Source organism: Amphiprion ocellaris, chromosome 5 (genome assembly GCF_022539595.1).
Source record: "Amphiprion ocellaris isolate individual 3 ecotype Okinawa chromosome 5, ASM2253959v1, whole genome shotgun sequence".
Classification (NCBI taxonomy): Eukaryota; Metazoa; Chordata; class Actinopteri; family Pomacentridae; genus Amphiprion; species Amphiprion ocellaris.
In genome coordinates, this window is record NC_072770.1 from 34,951,861 (window position 1) to 34,970,010 (window position 18,150).

Below are 18,150 nucleotides of genomic sequence, written 5' to 3' on the forward strand. Positions count from 1 at the left end.
TTTGAGTTAACATTAAAAATATTACTGGTTTAGCTTAATAAATGCTTTAAAGTGGTGACACTCAATTGTTTTGCTCTTTGATTAAACACAAGTATTTGATGAACTAAGACAGTTTATTTGGAACTATTTTGCATGAATTACGCATACATCCTGGTATATACATAAAGATTTTGGATGGCATTTTTCCCATTATTCACAGATCTCATTAAAATATCGAAACTACCAATGATTTGTCCCAACAAACAAGTATCAAGTATAGTTACAATCTGACGTAACTTATTTCTCTGCCATAGACCTCTGTAATTATTCAAATTCTATTACAGTTAAAACATGCCCATGAGCTGCTGTCCTGCTGCCGTAAATACTAACTAGAGTGCCAAATGTGTATTAAACTGTGGCTCAACTGATGCAGTATTAAGTTTTATTTCAGAAACATTTGCTTTGTACTACAGTACCCAACTGTTCTAGAAAATTACGCTTTTAGCCTTTTAAAATGTGGCCCACTTTCAGATTTACATCTTCACTAGTAACTACTAGTGGGCATTAAAAATGACCAGTTATTATCAGTCAACTGGTATGAAAGATTTAATTATGATAAGTGTTTTAGCCCTACTTCAGACCAAGAGAAAAGTGGGGCCTTTTAGTTTGTGCTCATACTGGCTTTGTACAAACCAAGAGCTGTCAGCATGTAACCATATGAAATTAGATGTAGCTCATTGATCGAGGAGGTTTTTTTATGTCATGCTGCAATGTCGTCTGTATGGACACACGTGAGGAAAGTCAAATTCCAGTGACTAACAGCAAATCATGTAGCAGTTTACTAAACCTTTTACATTTATACATATCCTGTATCACAGAGGTGTGTCATTTTGAGTGTTATTAGTCCAAACTGCAACTACCCCCATCTAGAATACACTGCGCAAAAGTTTCAGGCCCTAAAAGTAAAGACTGCTTCCCTTGTAATATCCAGACTGATAACCTTGAACCAACAGTTTGCTGCTGCTGTGATTTTGCATGGGGTATAAGGACGAGATATTTCAGGCCTGGTCCGTGCTAAATTACAACAAGGCCATAAAGCTTACCAGCTGACTGTGGTCTCTGCACTGTGTTCACCGCTGTGTTATTGGCTGACGTCCTATTTACCCGCCCTGTCTGCTACCTGACAGAATTACACCCTCAGCTCGATGAAGGTTACGCCAAACCGTCCTTGTGAAAAGTCATTTGCAGCATGTTGAGTTATTGTGGCCTCTGCTGGGGTTTGTGCTCGCTGCCTAACAGTAAACAAATGAAAAAGATCCCACTGTAATTAGAAGCTGAAGTGGCACATTGGCTCCGCATTTGGTATGTCCCCCAGTGAGACGATGAATTTAGAAATGAAATGATTGATTTTGTTGTATTTTATGTCCTTGTCATTGCATGTGAATGAAATCACTGGAAGCTACTCTCGTCTGTGTGGGAGAGGAAGTTCTTCATCCTGTGAGCTTTTTATTATTCATGCTGCAACACTGCATGTTGTTTTTGTTCGTCTCTTCGTTGAGGCTGCCTCTTTAAATCCCAAACGAGCTGCCGAATATAATCAAGCTCACAGCTGTAAGGAAAGTTTGAGGAATTTTAAGCCCCACGCACGGTTGATAAGAAGCATGTGCCCATAGTCTTTTATTTTATTAATTTATTTACTTGTGTATGTATATGTACCCACGGGCTGCCAACATGATAGGAGAGTAAGAGGAAGAAGGGAATGACAGCAGGATGAAATGAGTTTTAGATTTATAATCCCCAAGCCGTGACCCCCATTTTCTGCAGCTTGACGTCCTGGGGAAATGTCATGTCAGGCTTGTGTTGGCCAGATCCGCTGGACGGGAAAGAGACGCCTCCACACACAGAAACTTAGCTGTCAGTGTCTGCTTACACTAGCATTCATCTACCTGCATTTTTTTTGGTCATAAAATAATGGTCTGCTTGTTGTCATGCAGTTTTTCTCTGTATCGCACCCAGTTTCTTGTCCATGTGTAGTAAAGGATTCTACAGCTGTGTGGAAATGTCATCTCAGAATATCTTCATATGAAGCACAGTTTTGCTTCCAGGAAGATTAAAGAAGATCATGTAATTGCATGCATGTGATAGAAGAGGGTTTAAGGCTGTGAGGTGTACACAGATTAGCCACAATATTAAAACTACATGCAGAATATTGTGTAGGTTCCCTTGTGTCTCCGAAGCGGATCCAAAACCTGGACTCTACAAGAACGCTGAAGTCTGTTTTAATGTTGTGGCTGCTGGATATATTTGGTCTGTAATGCAGAGCATGATGTTCTAAAGTTTTGCTTATTAAAAGAAGCATTCTGCAGATTATTTGGGGGAGATGTGTGTATTTACACTGACTCATCCATGTCCTGAGGTGGCAGCAGCAACAGTTAAAGTGGCCCCCCTTTGACCAATCAGTCAGTTTGCAATAGAGGAGTGGAGGAGCATGTTTTCTCTGCCAGTCTGTCAGTGTTGGTCTATCTCATTGTGTGGGAGCGGCCTTTGACCTACCGCAGACAAATTCGTAGCGATGAGGCAGAGAGCTTGCCGAGCCTGCCGCACTCCAATCATTAACATGGAGAGTCACGCTCCCCCCTCTGCACCAACCATTGTTTTCTGTTTCTGTCCTTGAGAAGAGACATTCTTCATTTCCACGGCCCACATTTGCTCCATTTAATTTCGCAGCTAATAATCAAGGTCAAGCATTTCCCGCTACATCTCAGATTCATGCCTATTTGTTCATCCCACTCGTACCGTAACCTTTGTTCCCTGTTGACTACTCGCTAAAATAAGTATGAATTTATTTCTGTCAGTAATTATCTATTCTGGCGTTTGTTTCTGCCTTACACAGTACCAGAGTGATGGTTGTTTTATTAGACAGGCCGAGCTGACAGTTCCATTTGGTGGATTTTTGGTGCAGTTGGTGTTCAGAGGAGGTGACACTTTGTGGATCACGGAGAAGGAGACACACAGGTTACTTGAGCAAACACACCAGACAGCAGGATGGCTTAATCGGGTGCTTGAAATAAATGAGGCTTGTGTCAGGCTGTTTTCTTCTTTCAAAATTTAATTTCCTGCTGAATCAGAGCAAAGAAAATTATACCTTTTTTCCATCAAGTGCACAGATTCTGTTAAGTGTGTAAGTGTTTGTTTATTAATTGGAATCTATTGACATTCTTCCCCCTGATGGTAATAAGTGTTGGTACTTGTTTTATTATTATTATTTGATAAATCACATCAGTTTGCCTAACATGACTTCTAATTTTCCAGTTCAGGTTCATTGTGCCATGTGTTTATTTTACTCCTTTGAAGGATTATAGTAACAGAAATTAGCACTTCATGCGTAGAGGCAATTTCTTATCCTTAATTTGCCAAAATGTGTCCACATAAGAGAGCTTTATTGAATTGCTTTCATCTCAGCTCACAAGTCAGCTTAGATTTTTTTGTAGTAATTTGTATGTGGGAGTCTTGTACGTAGGGGAATGCATCAGCTGGCTTCAGTGTTACTCATATCTGAAACACAGGTGTTTTTGGCACACGGGACCTGCTCAAAACTCTGCACCATTTGCGACAGCAGTCGTCACAGCCGGTTCCCGCAGAGCCTCCCTCCTGCCGTAGGGACACTTGGAGATGGCTGAGTGGTGCAGGTTCTGCCAGCATGTGCCTGACTAGAGATGAGACCCAGTTTTCTCTGACAGAGCCCAACATCTCCGGAGATTTAATTTTTTATCTCCGTTACATCTCACTCTCCGTCTGGCTTGTCTGTTTTGTAGCTGAGGCTTAAATCTTTACATCCTGATATCCAATAAAAATGAACTGTTACACAAATAATACACTTTGAATAAATGTAATATAATTTAGAGTTGGGAAAAATGGTTGTCTGCAATCTATATTGGGATTATTTCATTGCAGCTGCCATTGTTTTTGAGATATTAGTGGTACTAACCAGAAGTTGAGTGTTTTCAATGTAAAACAAATCCTCCTAATAGATTTCATAATTGAATTTAGTTCCTCTGTTCTGTCATATTTCAGTGCAGTCACCAGTCACTGATGTGCTGTTTGTTGTTTGTGTTGCAGAGGGAGATGAAGGAGCAGCTGGCCACTCTGCAGGACAGTGAGAGGGGACACACCGAGGCCCTGCAGCTCCTGCAGAGACAGCTCACTGAGACCAAGGTACTATAACACTTCCTTAAAAATAATAATTTCCATTTACTTTACCAAGAGCAACCGTTTCACCCGAGGCTGCAATCAAAGATCTTTTTCCATTATTAATATAATCAATAAAGTCTTTTAAAATTAAATAGTTAAAAATGGTCATTACAGTATTGCAGAAAGCTTTATCACTCCAGCAGTCACCAGATACTCGATTTACAATGATAAAAGCAGGAAACACAGCAAATCTTTGCATTTGAGAAGTTGGAAACATTCATGGTCATAAAATGAAGGTCACTGCGACTGATCGGTTAATAACCTTGTTGGTTCAACACTATCTTCATTAATTAATAGTTTTAATCATTTTAATACAAAGTATCTGTGATGACTTTTTATCCATTTAAAACAATCAATGAAATATTTGTTCGTATAGCGACAACTCACTTATTTTTCATTAGTGATTAATTAGTTATTTTTTTCGTAGTTAATGACTTTGTCAATAAAAAGTAAGAAAACGGTTAGAAAGGTGCCCGAGGTAATGTGTTAGTATGAGAAAATTAGCAAAAATTTACATCTGAGCTGTGTTTTTGCTTCAGAAAGCAACAATTAAAAATACTTTCCAATTAGATTTATTTGTTTGACACATTCCTTACTAGTCATGTCATCTCTAATCTTAACAAGGTATTCATTGTATTCCAGCAAATACCACGTATATGAGTCACATATACAAGATACGTTTGCATTTTAAGCATCAAAATGCAGGCAGTAAAACTCGCTTGCTTAGAACTCGTTCTGTGTAAGAAATGTCTCAGTGAGCAGGAAATAAAAGGCAGGTCTGTTTAATGTGTGCAGTCTTTCAGTCACTGATTCTCCATCTTCATTCCTAACTGCTTTGGATTGACAGTTAAATTCCAACACATAAATTGGTTTATTGAGCAGCTCTTTAATCTCGACACCTTGTGTTAATCAGTGAACCATGAACATCCGCTCAATATGTCAGTCTTTCAACCCCTCACACACACATACGCACACACACATCTCTGCTCTCTCTCATAGTGACATTTAGGCTATTGACCAGAGAAGGGTCTCTGGCAATGTCACAGCCGTCAGCGTTATTTGTCATTCAGGGAATACATTTCTCTTTCTCGTGTTTTTGTGCTTGCTGTGCGATGTCGCTGCATCACTTACCTTCTGCACTGCAGGACCCTCCGCTGTCAGAGCGAGTCGGGCCCGTCCATTTCATCGACTCACTCTGACTGCTAGATGTAGGCCGTTCAGCTGCACCCACTTCTCACTGGAAATGAGCTGATCTCATTAGATTTACATCCATTTGCACAGAGTGCTCTGCCTGGAAGAGGGCAACACCGTGACTGCATTGATCGCTGATGCTTTTAGGTAGCTGACAATGAAATGTCTCCCTGCATCTCTTGTTTGTTTTGTTAAATTATAGGTTGCCTGAAGTCATTATTTTATTTAGGGCATTACTTTGAAGTCACAAACAGTACAGATTTTCACATATGCAGTAGTACTCCATGAACTGTTTGAACAAACTTTGATATATAAAATCAGTGGAGTTCCTCTTTAATGTTAATCTGAGCTGCACCTTTGTTTCTGTTGAAAGATTGAGGAGGAATCACTGCAGCAGCTCGGTTCTCATTTTAACTGAATGTGGCTGCCCTGCACTCCAATTTAGCTCTTTGGCTCATGTGTGCCGAGGGAGGGTTTCCATCAGAAGGATAGGCACTGCGTCCTATTCACATGCCCACCAGGGATTCTCTTGATAATCACATGCTTCCCTGAAAGGTAGCCAACCTGCTGTCTCCAAAGGCTACAAACACCCTCTCAGTGCCATCGCAACCTGCTGGGCTAAAACGGCAAACACGTCAGTGTGACTGATAGCTGGGCTGCTGCAGTCCTCCTCCTCCATACCATCAGTTTTCAACCCCTAACTAGGTACAGTAGGATACCCTTATTGCAGCCCACTTTATTGTCATAACGCCTGTGCTTCTTGAGGAATAGTCCTCCTAACAGGTTCCCACACTCACGGTGAGAATACCTGTCCTCCGCCTGTGAAAGAACAGGAGAAACACGACCGCTGTTTGAAGGGGATTGATTAAATTTTCAGGCAAGCATAATTAAACCACAGATCACAGTTCCTAAATCCAGCACCTCTTGTAAAGATTAGAGGAGCGGTGAAATTCCCGTCAGACAAAATATTCATCGAAGGTTCATACAAACGGGTTTAATCTGCAATTCTTGCTTGAATCGCGGATTCAGAGGTTATTAAACTTCTCTTATTCTGAGTTGCTCTTTGATGAGCATATGTTTAGATATCTTTCAAATCTGTGTACAAACAAAAGTTAAAGTTTCTCATTAAAATGATGACTGTTAATGAGAGTTTTAATAACATGTTGGCATGTCCAGTCTCAGAGGCTTCAAATTAAAAGCCTTCTGCTCCTCTCTGTGCAACTTTTATAGGTTTTCCTCGTCGCATCCCTTTGTTCCGTCTCTCTGGCACTCAGACTGCCAACACTCAGATGATTAATTCTGTTTGATGTCCAGCTTCACATTTTTACTCTTGATCTACAAATCATTTTCTACCACTCTTTAGCTCTCAGTGTGCTGTTGTCTGTAAACTGCTCAGCTCACTCTGTAATAGCCTCAGCTTCTCTGCCTATCCGCCGGTTGTGTTATCAGTAGACTTCCCACACAGGATGTCCTCTGTGACCCCTTCCTGGTCATCTTTTTGTGTTATTTCTGTTACAGTGTACTCTCGTTTTCTCCTCACCACAATAGTGTAAAAGCGACTATTTTCTCTATGGAAGGTGGTCCACATGCTGCTCTCAGAGAGACTCTTAAAATCAATACATGTACAAGTTGAATCAATGAATGACTGTTAATGTAATATTAACACAATTTAGAGTGCTGTGTAGGGTCTTGAATTATTGATCCTTGTCTAATAAAGAGTTAGGCTGTTGTGACTGAAACACTCAACCAACTACAGCATAAAGTCTGTTTCGCAGCCCTCTAATTCCATTGCCCGACAGGGGTCCGGACAGTTTTAAGAAGACCATCTTTTGCTTCTTTTTCCCAGTCCTCCGCCAAGAGCCTGCATGCAACCATCGGGGATGCTTTCGACCGCCTTCATCGCTTCCTGCGCGAGCGTCAGAAGAGCATGCTGGAAGAGCTGGAGATGGACACGGCCCGCAAGCTGGCCGACATCGAGCACAAGATCCAGCGCTACAGTCAGCAGCTGCGCGACGTCAAGGAGGGCATCCAGATCCTGCAGGAGCGCCTCAACGAGACGGGGCGACACGACTTCCTGGAGGGTGTAGCCGTCACATCCGAGAGGTGCTGGAAAGTCTCATCACTGCAGTGCAATGAGAAAATGTGCCTGTAAATTCATTTATTTTAAGAAGGATTAGGTTCATGGCAGCGAAATTGTTAAAATGATACCACACAACATGCAAAATGTGTGTTCTGCTTGTGCTAAAGCTGCTGAAATTTAGGAGAAGGCACAGATTTGAGCAACAGCATTAGCTAATCCCCGAACAGATGGAGTATTAGGGCTGAAATAAACCAGCTGTAATGTTTCATCTGGGAGGGGGACTTGAGGACGATTTAATTGAACGGTTTAATATCTTAAAGCAGCTTGATGAGGTTAAATGTGGAGAAACGGAGACTGACCGATTCAAACATCACAGTAAATGTGATCTAGGTTTATAGTTTTGAAACTGTTTGGTAATATTTTGTGCTAACTGCTCTTGTGTTTTTTAAATAACATTAGTGATGACAAGTATTCTGCTGTATGGTGAGAAATGTTTTGGGAAGATTTCGTGGTCATGCAAGTTTAATCCAGGAGCTTTTCACGCAGCTGGACAGTCCCAGGAGATAAGTAACCAAATGTAGCATCTGTAGCTGTAAAAATCAAAATTGGTTACGCATTAAATGAAGGGCACAACTCTTTCTTTCATGAGTTAAACATTTTTACCTGGCCAGACATTTTAGTGGCTATGTTAACACCTTATTGTGGTGCATTTTTTTGATGCACAGGAGAGAATTAATTAATATGAAATGTAAGTGTTCCATAAGGCTATGTTATTGAGAAAGGTTTGGTTTCAGTTTCGTTTCTTCAGTATAGAAACTTGTTGTAACAGCAGCAGAACTGTAAGTGAAATGCACAACATGAACCCTACAGGTAAGGTCAGACAACTATATCTATGCGTAAAAGAAGGAAGACAGTCGATTTTAGTCGCATCTTGCTGCACTGACCACAGCGCAGAGATTGACCTTTAAGAAATGCTGATACCTCCAAACCCAGCACAAGGGCTCACTGACAGAGAATAAAGTAAATCTTTGCTACGGCCTTAATAGTCGCCAGTTCTCAACTCAGTTAAACACCTTTGGTTGATTTTTGATTGACATGTCAGACAACACTCTCCACCACCATCGGCAAAACATCAAATGGATGTCATTCAATGGAGGGAATCAAAGGGATATCTTTCAGAAGAGGATAACCAAGGAGAATTGTAGCTGTTCCAATGGCTCTACACTTTACTTTTTCCTTTAATGTGTCACCCGTCTTTTCTGTGATGGTTCCATTATTGTGTCTTGTAACAAAAGATCTCACAGTCACAGCGAAACGGCAGTTAAAAGCGTCTGTAATGTGATGTGTTTCTGACTGAGGGAAGCATATGTGGGTGGATTAAAGTCACAACAGCATTTTAAACCAAATCCTTCAGATTGGATTTCTAAAAAGTGGTCATGGCTTAGAAAATATGAGCGATAAATAACAGTGGAGGTTTGATACGATCCAACCACATCTTCTTTGGCTGCATTGTTAAATCTGGAGTAGATAGAGAGAAAATGAATTCATTAGACTGCTCACTCTTCTTCCTTCTGACCCATGATACTGTACCATTCTGCAGCAATTAGTCAGCTTTTATGTGGTGACTCTAAAATACTGTAATTTTAAGATATTAAAATATTTTTCTTAATATCTGAGTCAACGCACCTATAAAATGATTTTTTAATTTCATTTTATCCCTTCAAAACCTTCAAATAATTGCCACAGAAGAACTCAGAACTGTAGGAAAGCCTCATGAGCATTTCAAATACAGTCGCCAACCTACTCGATGTCTTGCCTGAACTGCATGTAAGCACGCTGAGTGATTTATGTGGAGGCTTATATCAAATCATATTGTAATGGTGTTGGAGCTGAACCTTCTTCTGCCCTTTCCCACTGACAACATTCATCTTTGTGGCTCGAGATTCACGAAGCAGTTTGTCAGCCGTTTAATGTCAATATAGGCACATTTCAGATGCGCAAATCCGATTAATTTTGTGCAGTATAGACACTGTGAGGCAGCATTATTTGGCAAAAAGCAGCAAATTGGATTTAGACTGTTATTGATCTGTTTTTTTCTGTTCCAGGATTAAAGGGAAGATACATGAGACCAATCTGACGTATGAAGACTTCCCGACATCCAAGTACATGGGGCCCTTGCAGTACACAATATGGAAATCACTCTTCCAGGACATTTCACCAGGTACGTGACCACAGTGACAACATGAGATTTACGGCATGGAAGCAAGTGTAAAGCGAAAAAGACGTTAAAGGAATAGTTACACAGTTAGAGCCCTAAGTTAGATAATTGGATCAATGCCACTCCCACGTCCTTCCATTAAATATGAGGCTACAGCTAGAATATGGGGAGCTTAGCTTATCAGGAAAACCAGGGTGAAACAGCTAGTCTGAAAGTCCACCTACGAGCACCTCTGAAGCTCTAATTTACATGTCGAACTGTGTTTGTTTAAAAAACTCTGCAAGCATGAAAGCGACTCTTTGATTTCTGTGTGGCAGTTAGTTGCAGTTTAGAAACACGATTGTTTGCCTGTTTTTTGAGTGTGTGCCGAGATAGTAAAACCACAAACTGTTGTTTATACTTTGGTGTTTCAACAAACAAGACATAACATGTAAATCTGGCTTGTGAATTTGGTCATCTTTGCACAGAGCCACACAAGCTGCGTTACCCTGTTTGTAGCCTTCATTAACGTAGCCTAAATTAACCATCTTTTAGCTTTAGATATGTGTTTAATGTACAGACGGTAAAGTGGTATCAATTTTCTCATCCAACTTTTGACACTGAATAACCATATCTACAAGAAAATCAAATTACAAATAGCTTGATTCTCTAATTTGCCTTCAGTAACTGAATTTTTGACTCACAAATATGGAGAATAGAAACTATTCCTGCATTAATATTGCTGGGATGCTTCTCTCTCGTCTCTGTGATGGGACCTGGAGGCTGGCGTTGCCCTTCAGTGTCAGACGGTCCTGAGAGGAGCTCTACTCCCTCTGCCCTGCAGCTATCACTCACTCGCAGGAGATTATTTAAAATAATGTGCTGAGGATTTTTTTACTCTCTCAATCAATTCTCCCATTTCAGCCCGCTGCCGGCTGAGGGAAGGCCAGACAGTTTCTTGGCCTCCCTTGACTGGCTGCCAAATGAAACAATTGGTTACGATCCATCACCAGCAGTTGCCAGAGATGCAACAAAGACATTCCTCCCATCATCCCTCATCCCTCGCTGTCACTGACGGGTTAGCGAGAATAACTACCAGACGCTGTGCTGTTTATATTTTCCCCCTTCTCATGTTCAGCAGAAAAAATGGAATCTCCACTGATGTGTGTATGCCTGCATGTTTCTTCACATGACACAAAGAGGCACTTAGGTTATGAAATTTTAATGACTTGATTGTAACAAACACTGTAGATGTCACTGACTGGAGAAGGCATTGTTCTGTCCACTGGCCGGCCGCCAGACAGTTCACCTCCATTTATCCCAGCTGATAAAAAAAAAAAAAAAAAAAAAACAGGAACTGGAAAAATGCCTTTCCCACTCTTTCCTGAATCTGCACTGTGTCAAAGAGAGGGAACAAGCTGTTATTGTTCACCCTGATGTGCTTCCCTAATAACTGAATGCTTGCAGATCCTCCCTGAAACCACACAACTGCACTGAGAAACAGCCTCCTACAGGCCAGGAGCCCGTGAGCTGAAGCTGCTCCTCCCCTCACTGTAATTACTGCTTCACTGTATTGTTTGCACTCTTTACATGGTCTGATATTGCTCAAATTAGGCTACCTTGTCAGACGCAGGAGAGCAGTTGGCTTTGAAGATTGTAGTTTATGTATGAAGGTAAAAACAGATTATAAAAAATAAATCACGCTGCACTCACAGTCACACACATCGGACAACTCTGTTGAGTTGAGCTGCAGTTGGGTGCGCCTTATAATAACAAGCTATCAGTCATTTATTATCACGGGTGCACAGCTTTGATCACCTCCTCTGTGGAGCTTGGTGCTCCAAGCTCTTTATTGTGCCGTATGTACACATATACAATCTACTGGAATGTTGCAAGGTTGTTGCTGTTAAATTGTGACTTCACCCAAAATAAAAATCTATATTTTCTCACTCATCTCTGGTCATATCTTGGAATCTAAATGATTTTGCCTTTATTTGTCCATTTGGCCTGTCAGCAGTACAGACACTGAGGTACTGAAAGGACAGGACAGCTGACTGACCATAGAATTTAGTACACAAAAATAGCTGACAGATTCCATTAGGAGTGTTATGTTTATTAATTGAACGATTGAATTTTTATGTCTCGTCATAGTCGGGGTGGATTGATACATTTGGTAAAAGTGAAGCATATTCTCATTCTGTGAGTCAGTGTCGGGTATTAAAGCTGAAGTTGGATGTTTCCAAAATTATGGCCAGATATATTTTTTTATTAATCAATTAACTGCATACAAAGTTCAGTAACAAACTAAATTAAAACCAGATCAGGTGTTACCACCCCGAGCCTTCAGAAACAACACCAGTTCTTCTCAGTACACTTACACGTTGATTTTTAAGATTATTCTTGGAGAACTTGCTACAGTTCTTCTGTGGATTTAGTCTGTCCCAGTCTGCCTTGTCATGTAGTCCCAGACTCACTCGGGGCTCTATGTGGGCCTGGCATCTGCTGCAGGACTGCTTGTTTTTTTCTTTTTGCCGAAGGTAGCTGTTATTAACTCTGGATGTAAATTTGGGGTCGTCATCATGCTGCAGAGGGGGTTCATGACCAATCAGGCGCCTTTCCTGGTGGTATTTTCTGACAGATAAGAATCTAAACACCTAAAGTGCCTTAAACATTTGCACTGTGCTCTGTGTAAAAATCTGCAGAATGCAACCAGAATCATGTTTCTCCTTCACTTCATCATGTTTCATAACCAGTCGATGTCCTTTTAATACACTATCTGTGATGAAGTCAGCGGGAGCTTTAAGGGATCACTTCATCACCTTGACCGTGCCGCTCCTATGAACTGATGGAGCAGCCTGGATGCATTTACTTACTGCCTCAGGATAAAACTGTTTACACAGCAGCTGCATGATAAAGAAAAATGAGGTGCTGAGAATGACGCTGCTGTTCTTACTTTTCTGTTTGGCCAAGCTGAGTCATAACGCATTGATTTGTTTTGCTACTTACTTACATTTGTATCCTGTCCTGACCTGACTGACCTGTTCATCTCTCTACAGTGTTAAATCTGAAAGTAAAGCAAATGCTGACATTCTGTGCTTAAACTGGATCTTCCTTCGTCTATTTTTTTATTTTCCTCTGCAGTGCCAGCAGCATTGACTCTCGACCCCATTACAGCCCACCAAAGACTGATTCTCTCAGACGACTGCACCATTGTGGCCTATGGGAATCTCCATCCGCAGCCTCTGCAGGACTCCCCTCGGCGCTTTGATGTGGAGGTGTCTGTTCTGGGTGCAGAGGGCTTCGTGTCGGGCGTTCATTACTGGGAGGTGATGGTGTCGGAGAAGACGCAGTGGATGATCGGCGTGGCCAACGAGACAGTCAGCCGCAAAGGCAGCATCCAGATCCAGCCGAGCCGCGGCTTCTACTGCATCGTCATGCACGACGGGAACCAGTACAGTGCCTGCACCGAGCCCTGGACCCGCCTCAACGTCAAGAGCAAGCTAGAGAAGGTGGGGGTGTACCTGGACTACCCCAAGGGCCTGCTCATCTTCTATAATGCTGACGACATGTCCTGGCTCTACACCTATCGAGAGAAATTCCCCACCAAGGTCTTCCCTTACTTCAGCCCCGGCCAGAGTCACGCCAACGGCAAGAATGTGCAGCCACTGCGAATCAACACTGTACGCCTTTAAGAGCTGCACACATCAACGGTCGTGATTGACCTGACAGATGAGTCCGTCATAGATGAAATCACAGGACTAGCGTGTTTCAAAAGATGTTCAAGAAATCAGTTTAAAAATGTTTAATAGGGTGTTTGAAATATTTCTTTCTTTCAGTTCGGTGTTAGGAATTGTGCTTGATGTTGCTCTTACAACTTGCGCTGTTATTTTAGTTTTTTGACTTGAAACGACCATACAATAACGGCCTGCACTTGAGCCTCAAACTGCATCTTCAGTTGAAAAGATGACACTCAGTGGAGACAGAGGGGACCCCTGGGCTTCTCCAGGGTCTGTGGCAGAAATGGAAAAAAAAGTAATCCTCTCTTTTAAAGTAGCTGTCAGAGGCCCACCTTGCACAGTCCCAGGGGGCACTGCTCTCTGTATCAAGCTCCAGGCTTGTCAGACTTGACGTCCCCTCTCTCTGTCCAAACAAGCGGACGGTGAAGACCAGTCAGTTGTCTCCTGTGCTGTACTGTTGGCTTAGCTTTGTTTGTGGAATGTGATTGACATCACTCGGCTCCTGTTTTGGCTTTTGGATGGCCAGCGATCCACTCTGAACTCGTCAAGTCTGTTGGCACTTTTTACTTCTTTCTGAGACCATGATCTTACTTCCTCCTGCAGGTCGCGTCCACGTGTGTCTGTACAGTCTTTATCAATGCGAAGAAAGCCCCCATTCTGTGTGCACCAGCCGTTATCCATGTCACATAAAAAAGCTGAATGAATGAAAGAGCAGTACATAGGCTGCCCATCACTATCCACTGCCCAGAAGATCTGTTTAGAAAGGCGAGGATGTGCAGAAATATGCTGCTATTGGTGGAGTTAGGACTTTGTTTGTATATAGTGTATCAAGGGTAAAAAGGAAAAAGTCTTTCATCATGCTGGCTCATGCTTATATTTTCACTCTTTCCCTAAAAACCACTAGTATACTAGCCGTCAGCGTACACTATATCTGTGGGGGTTTTTGTTCACATCAGCATTACATTCCAATATGTTTCTGCTTCCAGTCGTGATTTTTGATCATTTTGTCTTAATATCAAAAGAATATTAAATCATACTGTGTAAGCAGATAATCGTGTGAAGCACAGACCTCCGTTTGTAGAAGGATAACTTCTCAGACGTTCGTTAAAAATCAGCTATCGCTCAAAATGCCGCAGAGACCAACTGTTCTCTGTTTTTAACATCATGTCATTTGTGTAAATGAAATGACAGTTATCAAATCAAATAGGAATGGACGGTTGAACTTGAACACTAAAATCCAGTTTTCTGCGACTGGCATTCCCAAAGCTGCTGCTGCGTTACAGAATGATAAAATCACTGATAATTCCTCTGAGGCTTAGTCATGTTTATGTCTTCACCCCCACGTGCCTCAAGTGCTCTAGTTCATCGCTCGTTATACACAAGTCCTGCAAAATCTGCCATAAGAGGCTCTTGTCTCTCAGCCAAGTCCAGCATACCGAGAAACGTGTCTGGGGATGTGCACGGGTGTGTTTGTGTGGCCTGGTTCAGCTATAATTTTAAATCCAGCTTTGGTTGCGGTTGATAAAGCCCATCTGGCCCTCCAAACATACCCGTACAGCAGCCAAAAGTGTTTATTGCAAAAATACTTTGGGATCAGGTAGGACTCAACAGATTTTCCTCCTTTGGGAAATCAACAAATGAACAAGCAAAAAAAAACATCACTAAGACCTTCCTTTGCCACTACATCTTCACATTAGTCTGTGTGTTGTCTGTGTTGTCCATTTTAAAAGAAAATTGGGGCAGTGCCCTTGTCTTTGTAGGAAGAGATTCCGGTACGTGCAGTACGATGCAAACTAGGGTCAAATTTAGAGCAAATTACTCCCGGTGTTCGTTTTAACTTGCACAGATCTGCAGGGGCCTGTGAGTTATTCAGAACTCACCTGAATAATGTTGCTCAGTAACACACCTGGCAACGGCTCATTAGCTAAACAAATCGCACAACTCGGTAAACAAAATTTATTCAGTGATGCGTGAGATTTATAAGAGTAACAGAATGTTTAGACAATCAGGACAGTATTCTGTTATTTTATCAAAACGTCCTCACAAAGTACACCCCACCCAGCTGCTGTTTCATGCAGGTTAAAACAACATTTGACCCCAGTTTGCTGTGTTGAAGAACCTCAGTGTGGTCTGTTTCATTAAGACTTTCTGTTTGAATATTAAGAAGGAGATTATTGTGAGTTGGTGTTGGGTTACTGGTGATGGTTAAAGTGATTATAATGATGATAACTATGACACTTTTAATGATTATTATGATGATTGTGTCTTCTGATGATGGCCACTGCGCACCCATCATTGTGTGAACACACTCCAGTGTGCTTTTGGTGCTGGAGGTTTGTGTGAAATGTTTTAATGTACAATAAATGACTGCGAAAATCAGCACAGCCTCGTTGGCTTCATCTTTGATTGGATGTGCATCAACAGTGACACTTTAGATCAGCGGTTTTCAGTGGTGGTATTTCATTTTTTATTCACATGATGCTGGTTCTGATACCTCACCTCAGGGTATCTATAAATCTGTGTGGCAGTAAAAGTGGTGTCACCCGTCAGCTATGACAAAATGTAAGCGACTATGGACACGTTTTAAAGAAATGCTTTAGGTCAACATGTTAGAGGTAATGTACAGCATCCTAGTTTTCAACCTGGGAGTCACAAGATCAAATTCAGTGGTTATGAAATGTTTATTGATTTATGTTTACCTGTTACTTTCTTGAGAAATTCCTGAGTGGTTTTACCTTTTCACAAAACTTTGTCTAATTGTAGCTAAATCATAACATCAGCCAGCTTACATGCCCTCAAAAAATGCCAGCATGAGGATGATTAACAAGTATAATGTTTGTCCTGTTCATTATCTCAGCATGCTGACATTTTATAAGTAGTGTACTGTATTGCCAAACGCCGCCCTCACCCTTTCTGACACAGAGAAACTCATCCAGGATCCTGATGAGAGTGTGGAAACACCACCATATCACACTCATCCTCCGTTCACCCCAATGGCTCCGCGTCTCCTTCAGAATTCATTACAAAATCACTCTTGACGCATTCATGGCAATCCCCCAGACTGTGTCAAAGAACTCCTCTGCCAGTCACCCACATGAAACCTCTGCAACAATAATTGTTACCTCTTCCAGCACCAAGCTCCAGACCATGGGAGACAGCCTTCCACTCAGTCGCCCCTCCCTCGCATCTGGAACTCCCTCCCTGACCACCTGAGAGCTCCACAGACAGTGGATGTAGCACTTTGACATGTTGCTGAAATGAAAAGTCCATTAAAAATAAAATGTATTATTAGTAGTAGTAGTACTGAACATACAGTATGTCTTATGTACTTGGATTGTTATGGCTGTGGCATAGGTGGTAAAGCAGGTTGTCTTCTGATTACTATTTGGAGGTTTTGACCCCAGACTCCTCCATGTGCCGAATTTTCCTTGGGCAAGCTACTGAACCCAAAGTCTGAGCCCCTTCTAGCTCCACCGCTACTATTGTGTACATGTGTGTGAATGAGAAATACTTCCTGAAGTGCTTTGTTAAACTGAGACAAGGGTTAAAATTGAAGTGCAGAACATTTGCCGTAACATTTGAGGCTGATTTAAATATTAATTCCCACTGGACAGATGAAATATTTGACCTCATGGTGGCACTACAGGAAAAGTCACGGGGCAACCAAAGAAAGTTGGCTTCAACCATTAAATAGTACTGAATTTAAGGACAATTCATCCAATAATCGTTGAAATACATTCCAGTCAGAACCAAGCTGGTGGACGTTTCCATCCATAAAGTCCCTCTACCAGTGCAGTGATTTTTATCTCCATTAGAGGAGATAAAAATCACTCTATGTTCAAGTGCTCATAAAACTGTAACCTTTAACAAGAGGTCAGAACTTAGCGTCATTTTGAAGTGTTGCAGGCTAAAACAGTTGAGAAGCACCGCTGTAGACAACATAAACCACAGCTAGCTTTAATCCTGGTGCACGTTTAACACGTTGGTCTGCAGACAGAACATGAATATCAACATGTTTGAAACTGAAACCTTCAAAATGAAACATGCCTGGGAGGAAAATGAATCTCATTTGAAATGCAGGAATACTTCGCCTCTGCTTGTCAATACCTGCTCCAGTTCACTGAGTTTCATGCCAGAGTTTTTAGTTGAGATGTGCCAGACACTCAGCTCTGCTAAGCTATCCAGCAGGGAGGTGGGAGACCGTGCTCTCTTTTTCATTAGCGTTCCCTATTTTGGCAGCGGCTGAGGCTCGGGCGTGTGACATGATGAATAAAAAAGATGTCTGCTGGGGTTCAGTGTTCCCTCACTGCGGGTGCAGCCTTCAATAGGCCCTGCTCATTTGCCATCTGTGACGCATCTGAATAGATGGTTGTAAAACTGCAGAGAAGAAACTGTCACGCTGTTTCAAATTTCGAAATCCTGATTAAAAAAAAAAGTGAACATCTGAGTCTTGCTCTCTCCCTCACAAATCCAAAAAGTAATGTTGACTTCTTTTGGTGCAACTTTGTGCCCCACTGCTTTATTATTTCACACTCAAAAGCAGTTGAGTGTTGTTGCATCATGATTACAGCTGTTCCACAACAAACTGTGCGGTTTGAAGCAGAGGGCCTTTATTCAGAGCAGACCCTCAGGACAAGTGGCTTCATGTTCTCAGCTTTGAATCTGGCCACTTTTCTCAGCTCACTCCTGCGATTAGAGACATTTTTATCCAAGGA

At 41.7% G+C, this 18,150-nt stretch overlaps 1 protein-coding gene across 1 annotated transcript in view; it reads left to right on the forward strand.

Moving 5' to 3' along the window:
- trim62.1 (tripartite motif containing 62, tandem duplicate 1) overlaps positions 1-15,814 on the forward strand; it is a 33,834-nt gene extending 18,020 nt beyond the window's left edge. Inside the window, exons 3-6 of the mRNA XM_023298121.3 lie at positions 4,099-4,194; positions 7,268-7,524; positions 9,607-9,722; positions 12,840-15,814. Coding sequence (XP_023153889.1) covers positions 4,099-4,194; positions 7,268-7,524; positions 9,607-9,722; positions 12,840-13,390 — 1,020 coding nt within the window. The 3' untranslated portion in view covers positions 13,391-15,814. The remainder of the gene's footprint in view (positions 1-4,098; positions 4,195-7,267; positions 7,525-9,606; positions 9,723-12,839) is intronic.
- The last annotated feature ends 2,336 nt before the right edge of the window (positions 15,815-18,150 follow it).